The 21,446-nt window shown below is 42.4% G+C and overlaps 1 protein-coding gene across 1 annotated transcript in view; it reads left to right on the top strand.

The window, feature by feature from the left end:
- BTBD11 (BTB (POZ) domain containing 11) overlaps positions 1 to 13,592 on the top strand; it is an 87,876-nt gene extending 74,284 nt beyond the window's left edge. Inside the window, exons 12-17 of the mRNA XM_009697459.1 lie at positions 495 to 600; positions 1,403 to 1,505; positions 3,011 to 3,092; positions 4,096 to 4,164; positions 7,302 to 7,415; positions 12,183 to 13,592. Of these exons, the coding sequence (XP_009695761.1) occupies positions 495 to 600; positions 1,403 to 1,505; positions 3,011 to 3,092; positions 4,096 to 4,164; positions 7,302 to 7,415; positions 12,183 to 12,392 (684 nt within the window). The 3' untranslated portion in view covers positions 12,393 to 13,592. The remainder of the gene's footprint in view (positions 1 to 494; positions 601 to 1,402; positions 1,506 to 3,010; positions 3,093 to 4,095; positions 4,165 to 7,301; positions 7,416 to 12,182) is intronic.
- Positions 13,593 to 21,446: the final 7,854 nt, after the last annotated feature.

Here is a 21,446-nt window from a genome sequence, read left to right as displayed (position 1 = left end):
AGTCACTCTGTAAGGGAAGGTCTGTTTGTAAGACTGTCGCACTTAGCTGCACAGCCTGCATGCATTTCTATATTTGTTTGCAGGTTTGGTTTTCTAAGACGTGACCGATGACCATTTTCTAAAGAGCGACAAAAAGTCATTTTCCAGTACAGTAAGTCTGCAAATGAAATGATACCGCTATTGTAAAGGACCTTTGTTTCTACGCAGGGGACAGGGGCTATGGAGTTTGCTAGGAAGAGACGACCTATGGTCCAAGGAGAGGACTTTTCATTTTAACTGATTCCTACAGGAGACGTAGCAATCAAGTAAATGACAATTGCAGTTTCTAGGAAATACTGATAATCCTAAGCTCTGATTTTTAATAAAGTTTCAGCAATCACATTCTTCAGCTTCAAAACAGGCAACTCTTGAGAACAACGTGACATCTCCTTTGCATACTGATCTTACCTTGCATACTAAGCTGACATGGCATATATTTGTTTTCTTTTGCTTAGAACGAAGTGATCAGCCAGCAGCTCTCTGTCATTTTCACTCATTGCTATGGACCGTACCCTATTCCAAAACTCGTTGAAATTAAGCGCAAGCAGACCTCTCGCCTAGGTAAGAGCGACTTGAAGATACTCTTTGGTTCTCCGAGGAATGCTGTGAGAAGTCTGTGTCACTGGCCGACTGCTTGGCGGGGCACAAGTCAGAGGAAAACCTGAATTTGAAAGGCAGAATTAGGAAAATGAAGGACCCCAAACTTAGCCTGACTTGCTGAAATCAGGAGGGTCATCAGGTGTGTTAGAGTGGGACCGTAAATCTGCAAAGATTTGTCCGTGTTGCTAATTAGGCTGGGATCTGAGCCTAGGGTCTGGAACCAAACGTCTGTCCACATCTCAGACTGCCATGGCTGGCTCAGGGTGATGCCATGGCAGCACAGCCCTCACAGCCCTGCTGACAGAGCCTGGGTTGTTTTAATGTGTCTGAGAGAAGACCCAAGCAATTTTCTAGGACCCTCTTCCCCTTGGCATGAAGACTTCCCCACACAGGGAAAGGGGCGTAATAGGGTATAAATGAGTGCAGGGCCCTCCAGCATCTGTTCAGCTGCAGTTTGTTTTGGGTAGCAGAGCAGGGAAGCTGTGCCAGCTCCGTAAGACAGAGTCGGCTGGCTGTCATCTCAGCAAAGGTCCTCACGGACTTCAAAGCTTTGAATTAATTCCCTTTGTCTGAACTCCGTGTGGCTGTCTGGGGGTCTTCTGTCTCAGGCTGTCCAAAATAGCTTTATGAGCTTTACTCATTAAAAACAATATCCTTTTACACTATTGTCGTCTTTTGTCAAAACAGGAAAATATTCTGTACGTTCATGACCTCTTCCAAACTAAGTTACTGGCTTTTTTTTTTCTTCTTTTTGTGATTCTAGATCCCCATTTTCTTAACAACAAAGAGATGTCAGATGTTACATTTCTGGTGGAAGGAAGACCATTTTATGCACACAGAGTATTGCTATTTACTGCATCACCAAGGTAAAATATAGAGACATTTCTGGTTTTTAACAAAAATAGAATTTGATTTCATAGAAACATCTTAATAATCATTTATTCTGTGAGTGGCTAAATCCTGCCTGTTGCATCGGTGTAGGCAGTCTCCAGGAAAAACAAGCTACAGTCACACAATTCATTGACAGCATTTGACATTTTTAAAATAAAATTAAATAACTATGAAACGTATCATACGGTATCCAAAGGCAGTATTTATCATCTGTTCCCTGTGCTCAGAAGGCTGGATGTCAGTTACCCAGATCAATTCAACTGTAAAGCTGTTCACAATCTTTATTTGTATGCAGCTTTATAATTAAAGGTGTGCTTTTCAACAAATTTAGCTGGCCCTCCATGAGAGCTTATTTCAAGATGCGACAAGGACAAGCCACCAAGTTTGGGTAGTTTGAGCAATGTAGGAATTGATGATAGTTGTGCTGCCAACCCACAGCACAGAGTAACAAGATTTGCATAAAGCAACTGCAGTATCTGACCCTGCCTTCAATTAAGAAATGAGTATTTTGGTTTAGAGCTTATTGGTAGAGGTACAAACATGTTACAAACTCCAGCTTTAAACCTACTAAATTGTGTTCATAATAGAGTTTGACACTAGTAAAAGCAAATCAGTTGTTATCCTTATTTTAATTAACAAGATGCAGTTGTGATATGGAAAAGGTTACCATTCAGCAAACACTGGTCTTGATAGATAAGCCAAGATTTTCACTACCACTCGAAGGACAGATGAATTATCAAAAAGAGGAAGTACGAGGGCAGATGTTTCTGACGGTGCATTTCCCATTTTCGCCTTCTGATCAAATAGGAATATCTGATTTTGAGAAATAGATGGCTATATATCCATATGTCTCACATAAATCTGCAATTATTAACTTAAAATGTGTTTTCTTCCTGAAACTTGTGCCTGAATTTCAGGTTTTGATAATCAGAGGGCAGCAACCTATCCAGGTTTCTCTCCTGCCTCTTCTTATGCAATTGTATTCAGCCTGCATAGAAGGCATTAAAAGTCTTAGTGTAGTTGTTTTAATATTTTGTTCCAAACCATTTTTTTAAAGCAGCATAATGGACGTAGGCCAAAATTTATCTCCTTCAAAAAAGGAGGTATGCAATTTTTAAATGTTTCAAGTCTTCCTAAAAGATCATGTTGCCTCCAAGGAAAAAAAAAAAGAAAAAAATTATTTTGTTTTTGTAATATATACACCATTACAGAATCTGAATTTCCTGTGTATATTTTATTTTATTGTGATATTAAATGTATCTTTCCAAAATTTCAAATTGAAATCTCCTAAAAGAGAGGCTTCTTCCTTTTGGTTTGAACTTTATTTTATGTCAGTGTCTAAATCTTGATGCTTTTTGGTGACAAATCCATTCATTTCAGTGTACTGTTTTTGCAAGAGCTGATGCTGTCCTTCCACTTTGCCATACTTTTTCACAGAGATAATTGGGCTGGTATTTCAATCTTGCTCCTTTTTATTTAGGTTTAAAGCATTGCTGTCTAGCAAGCCCTCATCTGATAGTACTTGTATTGAGATCAACTACGTGAAGTACCCCATCTTTCAGGTAAAGTCAGTTCTCACATTGAATTTGAATGGAACATGTAATAGGAACATCGTACATGCCCTGTCCAAATTAGTACATATGTATTTGATAAACTCATGGCTCAGAGTAGTGGTTTCGTGAGCATAGGCTTCATCTCCATTCATACACTAAGCTGCAGAGTGCTATTGATTGCAAATGTCGTGCCTGACGGGATACAATAGCATGTATGTCACTTATACGGGCTATGCAGACAAAGCAGTGCATATCAAGGTAAAGCACTTTGATTCTTTTTTCTCTTGTTGGCTCTTTCTGTATTTAATGGACAGGCTTGGAAGAGACAGTTCATTCCTTTCCTTAGGAGTATTGTTCAATCAATTTTTTGCCATGAAAACACAGAGCTTGCTTTCTGTATCTGTAGCATATACATATATATGCTTCCTTTTATTTGAGTCAGAGCTCAGACAGTTCCATGTATTGACTGTTACCACTGCAGATAGTTCCCAGCTGCCTACAATAACTCTAGGCTTGCTGGAAGCTCACTGCAGAGGGATCTTAGCTCCTATTACAGTGCAAAGCCTCCCCCACTCTTTCTCATCATCCATGCATGCCCCCACGCAGCTGGGTGAAGGTGGAGGTGGCATTGCCAGGGAAGGAATAAGGAAATAACCACTGTATATGCTATATTTTCCTGAATCAATTATGTACTTAACATACTGGGAAATACACTGAAAATTCCAAATTAATTGATTGGCTTCCTGCAAACTGTTTGGAGCTCACCAGAAAGTTCAGACAATGTGGCTGGTGAGGGTTGAGATGTTAGACTACCTGTGAGAAGGAAACATTGAACTGTGCAGAGAGACAGAGTAACCAAACATATCTTGAAATCAAGAGGTTTGGGCTAGTTTATCTACAAATCCTTGGTGGTGTTGGAGAGCCTCAGGTATTGCCTGCAATCTTTACATCATCCCCTGTTCCCTGATGTCTCGGATTGCTTTTTTTAAACACTTCCTTTGTTTTGTTACAGCTGGTTATGCAGTATCTTTATTATGGAGGTGCAGAGTCACTCCTGATTAAAAATAATGAAATTATGGAGGTAAGAGACATTTATCTTAATTGCAGTGGGAGCAATGCTAAGTGATCTGTGTACCATTTGCCCAAGGGCACGTGGCCATTGGGCAAGACATGAGCACTCCTGTAAGAGCCAGCAGTGCCTCACCTGGAGTGCCCAGGCTGTCTGCAGTCCTGCGGAGGACACTTGGTTTCCCTCTCTGCCGGTTGCCCATTATGGTAAATTTTGCCAGTAGGAAGTTGACTGTCAGAGAAGAAAGAGTAGAAAAATTATGATCATCAAGCAAAAAAAAGTATCTGAAATAAAAATATCTAGTTAGATGCTTTGAGAGGCTCTTGCAAGGAAATGCAAAGCTATTGTTACCAAAATATGGAAGCAGCTCCTGGCAGCATAGTATACCATCCTCTTTCTCTCTCAGCCTGATAGGTGAGATGCTCTGCGCCCGCTGGGCTGGTCAGCTTCCCTCTGCCACACTCTTACTTTTGGTTTATTAGCTCAGGCCTACATGTCCAGACCTGTATCAGCAGCGTAAAAGCGTTCAGTTTAAGTCCTTGCTCAGAAGAGTTCTTGGGCATGTACCTGGCTTTAACCGTGGGAGAAATCCCACTGGAGTCACAGTTCAGTTCAATTTCAAGCATGTGACTGTCAAATTTTCTGAATAAAACCTTAAACTGCTCCCCAAGATACAGAAACTTCTTTGCCTCTTTCTCACTGGATGTAAAACAGCCGGTGTCATTGTGCCCATTTGTGAAAGCCGAACCAAGCCAACTGGAGCTGACTGAGCCTTCGGTGTAGCCGCACATCCACAACCTGTATGGATGTTAAGTCATCCTCTCCCAAGTGCTGTCATTGTGAGCTGTGATCAGCCTAACGACTCCAACTATATAGAACTAACAGATATTTAGGCAAATTCTTGATAGTTAAGCAGGAAGTTTTCCTGTTGACAATCACCAAATTATGACAGCCAAAAAGAACACAGGACAGTAAATACTAAAATCAGAGCCACTTAAACAGCTGGTAATCATTGGTGTACAGATTATAGTCTGTCACCGTGATGTTTTATTGTTGCCTACATTAGTCTGTTCCTATGACACGACTGTGTGGGGCATCCACGTGAGGCTTGACTTTTACCAAAGTATTGCTAACCAGAAATTGGGAGAGAATCTTCTTTGGGGTACAAGTGGCCAGCACAAACCAATTCTGATGGGTACAGGGACATCTGTACCAACTCTGCTGGCAGCCAGAGGATGGAACTGGTCAGAACTGAAATTACCCCTCTCCAATGCAGGCAGTGGATTTTTAACTAAGCATACCCACATTGACTTTCTGAGCTTTATAGGAAAGGGCCACTGATTCTCTGTTTCACTCATAGTTTCGAAAGAAGCTCCTGAATTTCTAACGCTTTCTGAAATAAGGAGTTTTAGACTAGGCAGTGCGATGGCTTTATAGAGATGCGTGTGTTATCACCTAGGCTGTTAAAAAGCTTGTGATGCAGTTCAGCTGGCTGCTTGCTCTACTTTTGTGACATCTCAAAACTTCTGTGACTCAAGAACGTATGACTGATTGATTGATCTGTTGATAACAGATCTGGCCATGGTTCCTCACAGTTTAAAGTAATTACAAACCAGCACGTGACTGCTTGAGCCACAGAGGCAGCTGGAATAGGATTTGGCTTTATCTTTCAAAAGTGCATTTAGCAACTTGCCTTATTACAAATATGATAACAAGAAGCACCAGAAATACTCCACAGAAATCTTTGCTGCAATTCATAATTGGGGCCAGCTGGCTGCTATCACATCAGCACTGCAGATTTCCAGCACTTGGATTTATTTATGGGATTAAAGCAGAGCTTGAGCAGACTGCATAGGAGAAGTCAGAATAATGTCATGGAAGTTTCAGGGTTTTGTTCCCCAGTGCTCCTACCTAGCGGCATGAGAGCCCTTTTGGGATTCACAGGATAGCTTTTTGTCGTGCAGTCCTAGATGATAAGGGCTGTATAAATGCCTAAACACCTGAACAGCTTGACCCAAGAGATCTGGCTAGGTTAGAGCAAGGTGTCAAGCAATGGAGAACCCCAACCTGTTTCCTAAACCAGAGCAGAGAGCCAGAGGCAATGACCTACCATGGAAGGACAGAAAATTAAATTCCTTTTCCTTGCTCTAAAAGGACAGAAAGGGGGCAATAGGGGAAATCTTAGCACTACTGAAATCAGTTGGAGAACTCAAAATTTAAGCCATTTTCACCCCACAGGCTTCAGGTCATGCCCACAGAGTACAGTGGCATGCAGAGATCCCAAGGCCGTGCCAGTCCAGGTGATATATCCATAGGGTGGATGCAGGGCCAAAGAGGGAGGTCAGCTTGAGTCCTGATGGCAGGAGAGCCATGGTGGTCGTGTAGCAATACAGACACAAAACAATAACCTGACGTTAACTAGGCAGTGCCTCGCGCCAAGCTCGTTCCCACCTTTGCATTGTATCCCGCTGTGCACCCACTCCTTAGAATAATGTGGAGCCAGACAGTGTTTCAGTGCCCGTGGCCTGGACATGACCTTACTGCTGCTCACAAGCTAGAGCAAGGAGTATATGGAGATCTGACTCCATTTCCTTGAGCCTGCCGAGGTGACAGATTTGAGGTTTATTGTCTCTCTAGATTTTTAAGACTGCCCAGGGTGGTGATCATCACCTGGCTTGAGTTCCTCTATACCCTTGGTCCTGGCCCTTCTGCTGACATCCCCACGTCCAGCCCAGTTGCTCTGTTTAAGCCAGAGCTTGGGGAGTGGTTGAACTGGAACCCTTTTTTCGTGGAATGTAATTGCAGATCCCTCCTCGCAGAGTCACGTTTGCAGAGTGACCAAAGACTCTCCAAGCTGCCATTTCCTTTTTCTCTCTCACACACACCCCACCACCCCATTCCAAAGTCACACGTGGATGTGAGCAGCTGGTGGTGGTCTCTCTATTTACAGCTGCCCACAGTGTGATCTTGAGGGGACTGAAAAGGGTTGAAGCAACCAAGCAACCTTCTCATTCTGACTGTTTGTCAGGACTTTCATGCTAACCGAAGCAGGGGCAGAGAAAAAAATACAATGAAGCAGTAAAGAAGCAAGCTCTGATTCTGTATCGCTCAGCAGTTTTGACTATTTTTTTCCTTGCCTTTTTTTTTAGCTTCTGTCTGCTGCTAAATTTTTCCAGCTTGAAGCTTTACAACGACACTGTGAGATCATTTGTGCAAAAAGCATTAATACAGAAAACTGCGTGGATATTTATAATCACGCCAAGGTAAAAATAACCACATATACTTGCATGTTATGTATCTGTCATCATACTCATAGGTCACTTTTATGATAAGTAGTGATACATATATCATATGCCTTGTAAGTTTGTTATGTATTTAAGATTTGTCATTCATTTACTGGGACTGAGTGGCTAATAGGTATCTAGTGTAGTGACAGTCCTAAATCATGTAGTGTAAGAGCATCAGTGGCAACTTCTCGTCCCCTTCCCTAAGTGGTTCAAACTTAATCTGAGCGTACCACCATGTGGCCGACCTACCCCTTATCATGGCAACCCAAACTGCTGGGTTATTCAACAGGAGTCACCTAAGTAAATAAGACGCCTCTCTTTCACCTTCCAAGCTACATTTTCCCATTACAATTTCTTGTTTCCTCCTGCCTGAAGCCCGCTGGGGTGATATACTCAATGCTGGTGACAGCTTGTCAATATATAAAAATGCCATGTTGTCAAAGTGCAATGTCTCAGAGCCGTGCAAGGATGGTAATGAGAATTTTATGTCTTGGAGAGGAGAGATTCACAGCTTCTTATTGGAATCAAATTATTTACTTAGCTTGTGAGGGAGCCTAAGTCATTAGGCATAAAAGCATGGCATTTTTTGACATAGAAAACCTATTTTCGCTCATTGATGGAGGTGGTTGCCACATTGATTAGTTTCAGGTTTTCTCCTCCTCTTGTGCATTTAGTAGTTAGGCTTTCACTTGGAAGGTGGAAATGATGTACAGATAGTTGCAATGAAATATTTTTAAAGCATTGCTTAGGTGATTTTTTTCTATAACTTACATGGTCTATACGAAAGATAAAATGGTGCAGTGTGACATAGAGGTTTGATTGAACAGAGTAATCCTGCAGATTGCTCCAAACCCCTGCAGATCTGACCTTCTTTCCCATCATCAGGTATTTCCTACAGAGAGTAGTAATGTTAGATCTTGATGTACAGATAACGTGCAATCAGTGTTTGAAATAGCATGAAGTTCTGCCTATAAAATGAATAAGAAATGAGATCTATCTGCAGGTCCATTTATTGTAATAGGAAAAAAATCAGCAGTGCAGGAATCTTTTGAAAAATATTTATCTTCTAGCTCATGTGGGAGCTTCTTGATTTGTATTACTGTTACTAAAAGTAAAATGAATAATTCTGGTTTAAAATCACATGTTTTCTTTGAATTGTGAAATGTGGCTGTAGATTGAAGAAAGTTCTTACACGGAGCTTTATACCTGTCTGAGGGACTTGTACACTGCTGATGCTGAGACTCAGCAAACCCAGTGGCTAAATCCAGCTCCTTGTTTGCCTGTAAGGGCCTCAGCCTGCAAGTTTTTTGTGCCTACATCTCCCAATGGAGGCAGTGGAAACGGTGTACTTGAGCAGCTTTTATGGCCAGGGTCATGTTTGCACTGATGTCGGTAATGTGTTGCAGAGATAGCTAAGCTAGCTGTGAATGAAATCTTGACTTCTGGAATTAGTTAAGCCGCATCACCCTAGAGCTCTGCATGGGCTAATTTACTCTGCTTCCAGTAAAGTAACTGGGCTAAGCTTCATACTGCTATAGCTAGAAGGTTTCCAGGACCTGAACTTGCACATTTAAAGCTAGTTCAGATACTTCTCTATTATGCTGTCTGCAGAGCAGAGAAGACACTCCATCGTTTTGCTCCCAGTCTGTGTGATGTGGAGGTGATTAATCTGAGCACAGATCGTTCTGCCCAGAGCGCTCCTGTCACACAATAGCTTCATTTGTTTGTTATGTGAATACGAGATAATGGTATGTGGCGGAAGAGGCCAGATGGTCCTGATGAGCCAGGGGAGCTCACAAGCACTTTAAGAGCAGCTTGCCAGCCAGCCGTCTGCCGTTCTACGTTGCTCTCTGAAGTGTGGAAGAGGCTCGTGTTAGACCATAGTCAGGATGGAAATAAGGTGAGCAGGTGCTGAAGCCAGGAACCACTGCATCAGCCACAATCAGGTTTTGAGTAACTTGCTCCTGTTGTAGCATTTCTAGTCCTTGCTACTTGGCAAGCTCAGCTGCACCTGCAGGAACACAGGCAATGCTGAGACCTGCCTTTCAAGATGGGGATGTGCAAGCAGGTTGGCCCAGAGACACATGGAGCACAGTCTTTGTCATCATGATTGAGAGAAAGATATGATTTGGTAGAAGCATAGCACAAAGTGAGCACAGATTTGGAAAGCTAGCTGTGGTGGGGGCCTTGGTTGTTGAACAGTGTTTAGCAGGGTGGTAAGCTGTGTAAAAGGAACTATAGGAACAAGAGATTGAAACCCTGGGTTAAAGAGGTGAAGTACTGGTCAGAAGGCGAGACAATGTGGATTTGGTCACATTTACAATTTAAAAGTTGAATTGAGAGTATTACAGTCATCTGTGGCATCCCTATGGCCTTTCCATTCTTAAAATTGCAACACAAAATCATAGAAGACTAGGTTGGATGGGTCCTCAATGATCATCTGGTCCAACCTTTCTTGGGAAAAGCACAGTCTAGACAAGATGGCTCAGGATCCTGTCCAGCTGAATCTTAAAAGTGTCCAATGGTGGGGAACCCGCTACTTCCCAGGGCAGATTATTCCAATCGCTGATTGTTCTCATGGCGAAAAATTTTCCTCTTGTGTCCGATCGGAATCTCCCCAGGAGTAACTTTTACCCATTACCCCTTGTCTTTTCCATGTGATCCCTTATAAAAAGGGAGTCTCCATCTTCTTTGTCGCCACCTTTTAAATACTGGAACACAGTGATAAGGTCTCCCCTAAGTCTTCTTTTCTCAAGGCTGAACAAACCCAGTTCTCTCAGCCTTTCCTCATATTCCCAGTCCTTTGATCATCTTTGTGGCCCTTCTCTGGACCCTCTCCAGCCTGTCTACATCTTTTTTGCCTAGTGAGGACCAAAACTGAACACAGTATTCCAGGTGTGGCCTAACAAGTGCTGAGTGGGATAATGACTTCATTATCTCTGCTGGTGATGCCCTTATTGATGCATCCCAGCACCCTGTTGGCTTTCTTTGCTGCAGCAGCACGCTGTTCACTCCTACTGAGCTTATTTTCCATCAGGACCCCCAGGTCCCTTTCCACAGAGCTGCTTCCCAGCTGGGTAGATCCCAGTCTGTGCTGCACTCCTGGATTATGTTTTTCAAGGTGTAAGACCTTACGCTTGTCCTTGTTGAACTTCATAAGGTTCCTGTTAGCCCACTCTTCCAGCCTATCCAGGTCTTCCTGCGGGGTGGCTCTCCCTTCCAAAGCACTCACTTCCCCACTCAGTTTGGTATCATTGGCAAACTTCATCCAGGCACATTTGATCCCATCATCCAGATCACGTATGAAGATATTAAACAGCGTTGGGCCCAACATCTACAGAGGCAGTAATTTGATTAGTATCACTTTAAGAGTTTCATTTTTCAAAGCCTTTGTCACTGTTCTTTGCTCCCAGAAAGAAATGAAGTAACTGAGCAAATTAGATTTATAATGGTGATTGACTAGTTGCCACTAGATAACAGTTGTGCTTTACATGAATGCCCTCAAACTCCCAACAAAATCATTTGGAGTTTCAAATACATGCCTAAAACACTCAGCACTTGCACAGATTGCAGTCTGGGCCTCAGAACAAATCTCAAAAAGAAAAGTACATTATTTCCTCAATCTTGTGAATATATTGAAGTAATGAACAGGGATGAATGGTGTTTCAGAGAATACATATTCACACATATGCCTTCACATCCAGGTGCAAAATATTGCGCTCATAATTAGATGAAAACTTGCATAGTTCGAAATCAAGTTAAATTCATTCATTTTCCTCGGGAAGACAGGTCCTACCTAGCCCTAATCTGTATTTATTTTCTTTTTTCTTTTTCTTATTTTTTAGCAATTTCCATTCTTAGTTCTGAACATGATAAGGTGGTGGTGGGCAATGCTGCTGTGTAGTTGTTCCAGTCTAGACCCAAAGCTATGCAATGCCCCAGCAGTTCCGGCCCTTCAGGCTGCACCTCGCAGCCAAAAGTTCCCGCTTTACTGAGAGCTCGGACCTAGGAGGAGCTTACTTGGGCAGGAGGATGGGCTGAGCACTGCTCTCTACGCTTGCATGGATTATAATTACACCTATAGTGGAATATCATGGCTATACTCTTTGTATGACCACAGGATCCTAGCCAGTGGGTGATGACCAGTACTGGTCATTTAAGGTTTGCTCATACATTTTTCACTCACACGTTTAAGGTGTGCTCACACATTACAGCACCTATTACCCTGACACAGTGTCCAGCGTAAGGGAGATACTGACAGCCCCAAACCACGTACTCTACAAACTTCCATTTCTCCTCCAAAGATTCCTCAAAGCATGAAACTTTGCATGACAGGTTTCTGCAGTCATGTCTCCCCTCCTTGCTAAGGGTGACATTCATGAAACTTCGTCTGTAGTATGTTTTCCCAAACCTGTAGTTTTAGGGTATAACTTCTAGCATGAAATCATGGGTCTGGTGAACTCTGTGGTAAAACTCCCATCAATTTCCAAGGGAGCAAAGCTTCAGCCCCTGGAAGTTTGTTTCCTTAACAACCAGAGTCTTATAACATGGAATTGTTACCAGAATCATCAGCATAAAATAGTTTAACTCACTCCTGCCCCTTCACGCATATATCTGTAAGCATTACTGTGCCTGTCTGAAAGGCTTAGCTTGTGTATTTGTTTGTGTGCAGGTCTTATGCACTGTATTTGCTAAGCGGGTTTTATCAGAATGGTTATCTTTCTCTAATTTCACTTCTTGTAGTTTCTCGGAGTCACAGAACTATCTTCCTATTGTGAAGGCTACTTTCTAAAAAATATGATGGTCCTCATTGAAAACGAAGCTTTCAAACAGCTGCTGTATGACAAGAACGGAGAAACATCTGGTCAAAATGTACTACAGGACTTACAGAGGACGTTGGCCACAAGGATTCAGTCGATTCATTTGTCTTCTTCAAAGGGCTCCATTGTGTAAAGCTGAGGAAGACAGTAACCCTCTAATAAAGACCCCGCAAGTTAAGTCTGCTGTTGCAGTTGCTTAAACCCGTTGCAGTTGCTTAAATGACTACAAAAAAAAAAAAAAAATTTCTACTTCGCATCCAAATAGTTCTGTGTTGGCCAAAGGTGCTGTGCTGGGGCTGCGGCCTCGTTTGGATGAGGTAATACAGAAAACAAAGCTCCTCCACGTTTTTGGGCAAACGGGGTAAAAGAGTATCCAGTGAATCGCTGTTGTACTCAAATTCTGAACACACATACACACACACATGGTTGTGGAGCTTGATGCCAACAAAAGCCAGAACTCACATCAGTGAACAGCAGAAGCCCCTGCCTGAGCGGTGGTGCCAGGGAACACCCGAATTGACCGATTAATCATTTAAGGTGGATTTGTTCCAGTGTTACACATTTAAGAACTATATCTATCCCGAAGTCCATTATCTCATGCATTTAAGAAATGTAAGAACTGTTACTGCTGTCAAGCAAAGATCAACTGTATTAGAGAGTGGGTAAGACTGTTAACAGCTGAGGAAATATACTGGCAGATTTTTAGGGGTGGGAACTTTTTAAATTGTTCATAAAAAATAATGGGGTGGCCTTGTAGTTTAAAAACTATTTCTTAAGCTTAAAACTTCATTTTCAACAGAGCTGTGTTTGAGAATCTATGTAACATGTTTTGGTTTTATAAATGGTAAAATGTACATTGTGTAAACATACATATGATCAAGTTTTGCTTGTATTCTTTCCTGAGGTGGTATAATCTTGCCTAACAGGCTATGGTTACACCAAAGAGGTACATTACCCAGACTATCTCTAATACAGTAGTTGGGGGAGCAGGAGAAATGCATGCTACTCGTGATTTGGAGTTAAAAACAATGAAAAACTCAACATGCATTTGCATGGTAACTGTACCTGTGAAATGTTACGTTCGTGCTTTGTTTTGCCGAGACAAATGCAATGTTACTTCTTGTCAAACTTCATTTGTGAAATTAGCATATTTTTTTATTTGGTGCGATTGGTTGTGATATGATACCCCAGAGACCCTTCTTAAGATGCTGATTTCTGTTTGTTACAGTGAAGGGATAATAACAGATCTTTACTTCAGTAATGTGTCAATACTTTGCCAGAGATTGTGTCCGAGTTAGACTTTTTTAAATTATAATTAAATATGTACTATAGAATGATTTCTCACTGTATCCTGAGAATGTATAGGTTATCTACAATGAAGGGTTTGGGTGGGGTGGGATGGGGGGTGTGATTTAATGTCAAAGCTTCATTTATTTTGCAGCATATCGTTAGCAAGACAAATCTGCTCCGTGCCACGACATTCCTGATGCTCTGTCTCTGAAAACCACAGCAAGAAGTAGGCAAAGACGTTGCCTTCTCCATGTCAAAGTGACATTAATAGTATTTATTTTCTAGCATGTCGTCCAGAAACTGTGCCCAGTTCATAGACTTTAGAAGTTTTATTTTGACAGTGCACGTTAACCTCTTGTTCTTTTGTTGAAGTGTCTATGTCAGGTGCTCTTCCATGTTGATAGCTTTTGGCATGCTCAGAGACCACCGTTTTGGCTTTAGTTATCAACACGGTAGGAAGCTGTTTTATGACTCTGAGGTGTAAATCCTCCTGTGTGCTTGCTCTTTTAAAGCCTTTACAGTTTCTGCAACAAATTACAAAACTGTCTAAACTGCCACTAATGTCACAGAGACACAGCATGTCAGTCAATTAGACTCTTTTTTTTTTTTCTGCATACTAGATGTTCACTCAGGATGTTGTCTGGATCATTTAGGTAATGGCAACTTCTGTGTGAATGTTGCTATCTTAGACAAGCGAGACCATGGTCAATGCAACAGCAACACACAGGGGTGCTTGTTGTTTGGTGTGCCTCCTCATCCATGGAAACCCATCCTTCCATGCCAATGATAACTAGACAGGAGCAGACCTCACCCCGCAGCTTCAAGGTTTAAAATAGCAAAATTTTTCAAAAATAATCCTGATATTAAAATTATTCCCTTTGGTACATGTGTAGTGCCCAACAAAGTAATCAGGAGTTGCATATGCATATATCCGTAGACAAAATAGCTTTTTCTGGGAAACATGCCCATGGGTATACCTGTGGATAGGCAGTCTGGCATCTAATGCTATAATGATAGCCACAGGTGTTGTGCCCCTGGTTCTAGCTCAAGTACTAACTGTGCTTTGGTAAGGGGATGTAGAGTCCTGTGTGCCCAGGCTGCCCCTGGAAGGTGTTGCCTTTTGAACATTTGTAGGAACTTGCCTGGGGCTCATTAGGAAGGAAACACTGATACCTGTGCTAGTCGTTGTTCTGATAAGTTAAGAGTATCTGTAGTAACGTTCACTGCTTTTCTTTCAGAGATAAAGGGCTTAATATGTCCTTTCTTGGCTGTACGTGATCTGAGTGGTTACCGTGTTTGGGCACTCACTCAAAGGCAAACGCGAACCAAAGGCTGTAGCGAAAGAGTGCGGCTGCCTCCAAACGCACACGGCCCAAGTTTGCCGGCAGAGCTGTGTCGTTGCATGCAGTCCCGCATCCTGTTGTATGTTCGGGGGCTTGTCCATCTGCAAGGCTGGGCACGACAGAAAGTGTGGCACCCACTGCTACCACGAGATCTGCTTTGCTGGTGTCTGGCAAATGGTAGGAGAGAACAAGCCCCAAGAAGCTATCATTCAAAGCTGTTACAGGAAGGGATTGCAGCAATTGATTTATAAGGGAACAACTTTTGCCCTTCAGAACGCTGGTAATCGCAAAGTCATAGATGTATAGCTGAAAGGAACCTTAAAATAAAAAAAAAACATGACTTTCATTTCTTTTTCGACCTGTGACCCCCATCACTTTTGCCAGCAGAAGAGCCAGCCCCTGTGTAACTCCAGCATTCATTTCTCCTGGGAGTAGTCATCAGACCTGTGTGGATCCACAGACCAGAGTTTGAAAACTGCGATTTTAGTCCACCTCTCCTGCTGTGAGGCTGGGTGAGGTCTAGCTGAACAACGCCAGACAACGTGCAGCTTGCAGGCTCCTGAAACATCCAGTGACAGGGATCCATGACCTTCACCACCCTCGTAATCAGAAGGTTTTCCTAAGAGACTATTTGGAATTTCTTTACTGCAAATCTAGCTGCTTTTCCTTCAAGCCCTGATTGACAGGAAGAACAGATGATCTTACAAGATCTTCTTACAAGATTATTCTGTGGATGAGAGGAACTATCCTACTTTCCTCACTAGTATATTCTTTCCTAGTTCCTTTGCTGGTATTTTCTAGGACTCTGATTTTTTGCTGTCATTTCCCTCATGACTCCTCAGTTTCCCCAAAATGCAGTACTCCAGCAGGGGTTTTATACGGTAACAAGCAAAGCAGAGTAACTGTCCCCTGTGGTTTATCTAAAGCATATCAGAAAATATATCCCAGAATGTTTTCTACAAGAACGTCCCATGGCTTACTTTGATCTAGTCTGTCTTCTGTTATAATTCCTGGGTGATTCACTGCTGCTTTCCTAGGAGTTCCCGTTTTTATTTGTGCATTTGTTTACTACACCTTCCAAAGTATAACACTTTCAACTTGTCCGTATTAAATTTGTTCTGCTTTAGTTGGGGCGATTTCCCCACTTCATCAAGATCAGTTGCAATTCTGATCCTGTCTTCTAGCCTGTTTCATAATCTCCAAGCTTTATTATACGTGGTTTCATGCATGGATTCTTCATTCCATTAATCTGGGGCTGGGGGGGAAGGGCTCTGTTGTCAATTTAATCTAAAAAGCAATGTGAGTTTCCGTGGGTGCCCATGAATACCATCTCTATCAGATCAGGCTCTTTCCAGCAGAGCTTTTTATTAGCATTTTTTAGAGAGATGGTGTTATCTTAGAAAATAAAAAGCCTTCTGCTTCTTTAGTCTTTGTATGAGTTGCAATAATTTACAAATTTTGAGGAAAAATATTGCCTCCAATATAGGTGAAATGGAAAAAAATGTAACATTCTTAGAAAAACTTGTGATTTTCTTTTTCTTTTCCTTTTTTCTTTTTAAATCATAACTTTCTAGCCTGTAATGAGTGAAGGGCTATTTTGCTTCCTTTCCATCTGTCTCTTGTATACTAATCCATTGCTGTTGTATTTGAGGACTTACAGGCATCCTGCCCCTGCCTCACAGCACATCTTTCCTTCTGCCTCTCTACAAGGTCCTCCCTTAGTTTCCAGAATGTCCTTACATTTCCATTTTGCCTCACATGCTACCAGTTTCCACACTTCCCAGTTTTTTCTCTCTACAGCCGTGCTGGATCCCTTCCCAAGCCCAGAAAGGGTATTTGTCTTCTCCTGAATGGGCGCTTTTCCAATAAAAGGCTTGAGAGCTGGGAAGAGCAAAGGATGGGGAATGTAGGAGGGCAAAGGTTTTGGACATCACAGAGGAAGGCTGGTATTCTTTTCATGACAAATTTCAGTACTGTCTACTTGTTTCTCAGATTTTCCCCTGATCTATTCCTTACGCGTGCTGTCCTCTAAACACAGCTGGTGGCCAGATGCTCTCCGTTCTGGAAAAGGGCCAGCTTTCTAACGGATAAGACTTTTTTTTTTTTTCCCCAGCTAAAACTTTTGCCTGCTTGGTCTCAGCTTCAGAGTAGATTTGTGCAAATGCCTATTAAAGACAGAGGAAACATCTTTAAAGAGGTGTGAAGGCTTAGTAGCCAGGCTCCCATTGGCACTAATGAGAGCTGCTTGCCGAATCCTCCACGTGCTGCTTTTGACACTGAGCCCTTTTGTATTGAATATCCACTGGCCTCACACCAAACGTTGCACAAGCCCTGGATGGGCTGCAGCGTGTGGTGTGCTGGGGGCTTTCGGAAATTCTAGTTTTGTTTCAGAGCGTAGCACGATGTGCTGCTCTTTGAAGATTAAAAGACAAAGGGAAATCCTCAGTTTGTACTGAAATAAACTGCTCCAAGGTGGTGCAGTGAGAAAAAAGAAAGGGCATGTCTTCTTCCTCCTTGTACTTGTCTAAAATCAGAGGAGGGTTCTGTTACAGCATGCAATGCGAGTAGGTCTGTGCAGACTCGGGCATGTAGGACACGGTTTAAGTGGGGTTTTTTTATGTTCAAGAAAAATACAGGTGGTGTTAAAATTCACACATCCACATACTCAAGGCAAGGCTCAGGCCATCCTAGAGAAAAAACCATTCCTGGTACTCTTGTCTACAGGTTAAATCCTAGCAGAAACTAAGAACCTGCAGAACTTGTCGGAGTTGGCTGCAGGTATTCAGTGTTCCTCAGGAGCTGGCTCTGTCTTAAAAATATTGCTGAAAGATGACAACTTGAAGCGTGCATTCACTAAAGCTGCCTCTGAAGTCAGTGGATGGTTTTTTGTTTTTTTTTTTTTGATGAACGAGAGTTACCTAAAGTCAAAGACTTGGAAGTTAGTTTGTTTGACGAAGTGTCTTTCATGTGAGGCTCTGCAGGTGCTTTACAGAAATGAAGGGCCTGATGTTGCTTTCATCCTCGAGCCCAGAGATGTTGAAATATATAAGCATTAAAAAAGCTGCTTAGGATCTGTCCTAATATTTAATACACTAGCTTGCAGAAACTTAGCCTTGAAATAGCACTCAAATAATATCTGAAACCCCATAGAAGAGAACATCACTAATTTTGGATGTCTGCCTATAAGCACAACATTTATATCTCTAACTCACAGCACTTCCAATCACATCTTCCATGCATTTATAACAAAACTAATGTTTTGTTATTTTTTAGCTTGGTATTTATTTTGAGGTAAGGCCCGTTATCTTCAGTGGGTGAAAACTGAGGCTGCCTGCTCTGACCAGATCATCACATTTCAGTAGAATTGCACCTGATCTACCATTTATAACTGGCCTCCAAGGGCAAAAAATAGCAAAGCCGAGACTTCAGCTGTGAGTCAATGATCCGTGAATTCAGTGAGACTGCTGCTGAAAACATTACGAATGCAGTGCCCAAAGCAGAAGGAAAATCTGGACACCCGCAGAAGCTAATGGTTATTTGTCAGCTGCCTTCGGTGAACCTAAGAACTAGGGAAGCAAGCTCAGCGTGGATAGGAGACGAGCATTCAGTTTCTTTCTGTTGCCATTAAATTGTCCTTCTTTCAGCTTGAAAGACTTGGTTCAAGGCTTCTTGCGTGGAACAGCCGTGGATGACCTAGTGTCTGTTTATCTTAGGCGCATACAGAGGGCTCAAAATGTGGTAGCTCACGTTCTCAAGTCAGTAGTCTTGGTAGATGATGCTTTTTGTGCATTGCTTGGACTGCTTGTCACTAAAACACCCAGGAGGCAGGGCAGCAACTTACAAGAGGCTGCATTGGCTATATAGATTAAATTCTACAAACATCGTGTGGTTTGCAAGCTGTGTTGTTTAGTTGGCTAAATCTGTCCTCTGATTGTACGTGGTGTACCAGAACAGCAATTTTGGTGTTTGTTTTCCTTTGGAGAGGCATTTTTCATCCTTCTTTGGGCTTAAGAGTTTTGTTCTCTCATCCTGCAGAGGTGATGAGACTGTGTGAATGGGCACGCTTAGACTAGCCACAGGTTTCTGTCTGTGTTGGACGGCATGCTAATGAAGAGGTCTCCATAAGGGAAGAGGAGTAGGTACAGGAATTTGGATGTCTAACCCCAGATTTATGTCTCAGATTCCAGAGGTATAGTGTTCCCTATTTCCTGCTTCATTTGTTCTCAAACTTGGAGTTTCCATGAAGTCAAAGGGGAGGGGAGAGCAGAAGATGGGGCAGGAGGAGAGGAAGAAGCAGCCCCATCTCCCACCCCTTGTTCGGCATCCCCAACCAGCCCATTTGGCTTTGGTCTCTTCAGTGCTCACACAGAGAGTTTGCTTCGTCCCACTGCTCAGATATGGCTGTGGAGCTCCAGCAATTGGTAGCTTTTCGTTGTCCTTATAAATATCTTCGTTGTCGCAGCTGCAAGAGCGAATTTGCCTGAACCCCTTTGTGTGTGGTTAAGTTTGGTCTTTCCACTTCCCATCATCTCTGCTGCTGTGTTTTCATTAAAACTTCCATTACTCGGCTTTGCCCAGCACAGTGAGAGGCAATCTTGTTGCTTATTGCCTTTCTAAAGCAAACAAAGACAAGGAAAAAATCTCCCTGAAATACCCAATCAGAAAGCATTCATGGTTTAAAATAAGCCACATGAGAAAATGGAGATGCTCAGACGCAAAAAAAAATAGACAGCCACTTTAGAAAAAGCCAATGCGTTAGGAGGTCATTTTAATTCATTAAGGTCAAAGCCTTAGCGCCTCGTACGTTCCAGCAGGGACGGATTAAAATGGTTCAAAACATCTGGACTTGTTCAAGCCACAGGTTCAAGAGAGTCCAGCCTTACCCTTTCCCCCTTCCCAGCAGTGGATAAAATTACTATCCTATAGCTTACTGCGTGAGAGGCTTTCAAATGAGCCTTTCCAAAGTCTGGTTCCCTCTGTTCTGCGTAGCTTTTAAAGAGCTCACAGCACATCTGCGGGCTGAGATTTGCTCCTGAGCACGGTCGGAAGCCCCCTGCGCCCCAGCGCTGGCTGTGCCTCACTGGGGCAGAAGGTAGGAAGGAGCACAGGAAGCCCCTGAAGCCTCATCAGGAGTGAAAGCTGCTTCCCCAGCATTCGAGCGTTCACTTGATCAAATACCCTGCTTAACCTGCTCAAGCCTGGGTAGACCACTGATAGACAAATTTGGGACAGTCAGTTCAATACCTTGGGAACTGATTTTTGCCTTGCAATTACTAAGCCAGTGACTAATTGTGCCATTTGGGGACGTGGTAAAATGTGCAGTCTTCCTTCAGTTGTGAGTTTATGTTTATCCATTGAAGAACACAAGGGCTAAAGGAAAGTATGAGAGCTTTTTGACTTTATGTTCCTGACTAAATTCCAGAAAAACTTGACCTATTTAAGTCCTATCAGTACATTTTGACTGGTATGTTGCTTTCTGTCCATATTTCTCTGAGTGTTGCGGCTGCTGTACAGCTGTATGTGCTGTACCAGTGGGGAACAGAGGTGCCTGAGTATTACGCATACAGTAAATAAGTAAATCCCACTCTCTGCAACACCGGACATTCCTTCTACTGATCTTGTCAGCATTATGTGGAAGGTTGAATAATGCATCTCTGCTGTTTACAGCCCCCAAATAAGGTCAATGCTCTTTTTCCCCACTGTCTCTTCAACTTCAACTCTCCAACTGTCTTCCCAACTACCACACAGCAGAGGGATCTGGATCCTGCATTTTTTGAATCATAATGTAATGAAGAGCAGCAGAAAAACACCACAGGAAATGTAACATTCACCCCACCGCCAGTAACAGGTGGGCTACGAGAGTGTCCTTCGGTCCTGCTCATCTGAAAGCTGCTTGTAATGCCATTTGTGCGTTAGTTATCCTCAGAGCAGACTTTGATTAGGTTGAAGTCTGGAAAGCATCTTAAGTCACTCAGGACAGAAGTGGCATTGTAAAATGATTTGTTCTATATCATCCACGCTGTGCATTTTCTGCTTCTTTGTGGGTTTTGGTGTTTTGTTGGTTGGGTTGTTGGTTTTTTTTTTTGGTGGGAAGAAAACGTTAAGTGTACGCAATGCTTTGGATTTTCTGTCCGTAGTTATCTTTGTGTGTTTGTATGTTCAAGAGAGAGATGGACAGTAAATAGATCTACGAGATATGTTATGAGGCGTGAAATCATGTTTGTAATGAGATTTCTTGTTAATGGCAGTCAGCCTTCCTTGATGCTAAGCATTAATGCAATATCCATTAGTGCAGCTAAACCTCCCTCTGCTCCACTTTCCCAAATGGGTTTCACTTTGTACCTAGTTTAGCATTTATAAATATTTGATACAAGGTTCAAGAAGTAATTTACATGTTAAATAAAGGATATATGAATGTTCTAGGAAAAAGACAGTATAAGATTCTACTATAACATCATTCACAAACCAAACATGAAAGCATGATGAAACTTGCCCCATTAATATTGCTGGAAGCCTTTTCATTGATTTTTCTGGTCTGTGGATTAGGTCTGTTT

This window comes from Cariama cristata, unplaced genomic scaffold, assembly GCF_000690535.1.
Source record: "Cariama cristata isolate BGI_N322 unplaced genomic scaffold, ASM69053v1 scaffold16833, whole genome shotgun sequence".
Lineage (NCBI taxonomy): Eukaryota > Metazoa > Chordata > Aves > Cariamiformes > Cariamidae > Cariama > Cariama cristata.
Note: the sequence above shows the minus strand (reverse complement) of the source record. Positions and strands in the feature narration are given on the sequence as shown.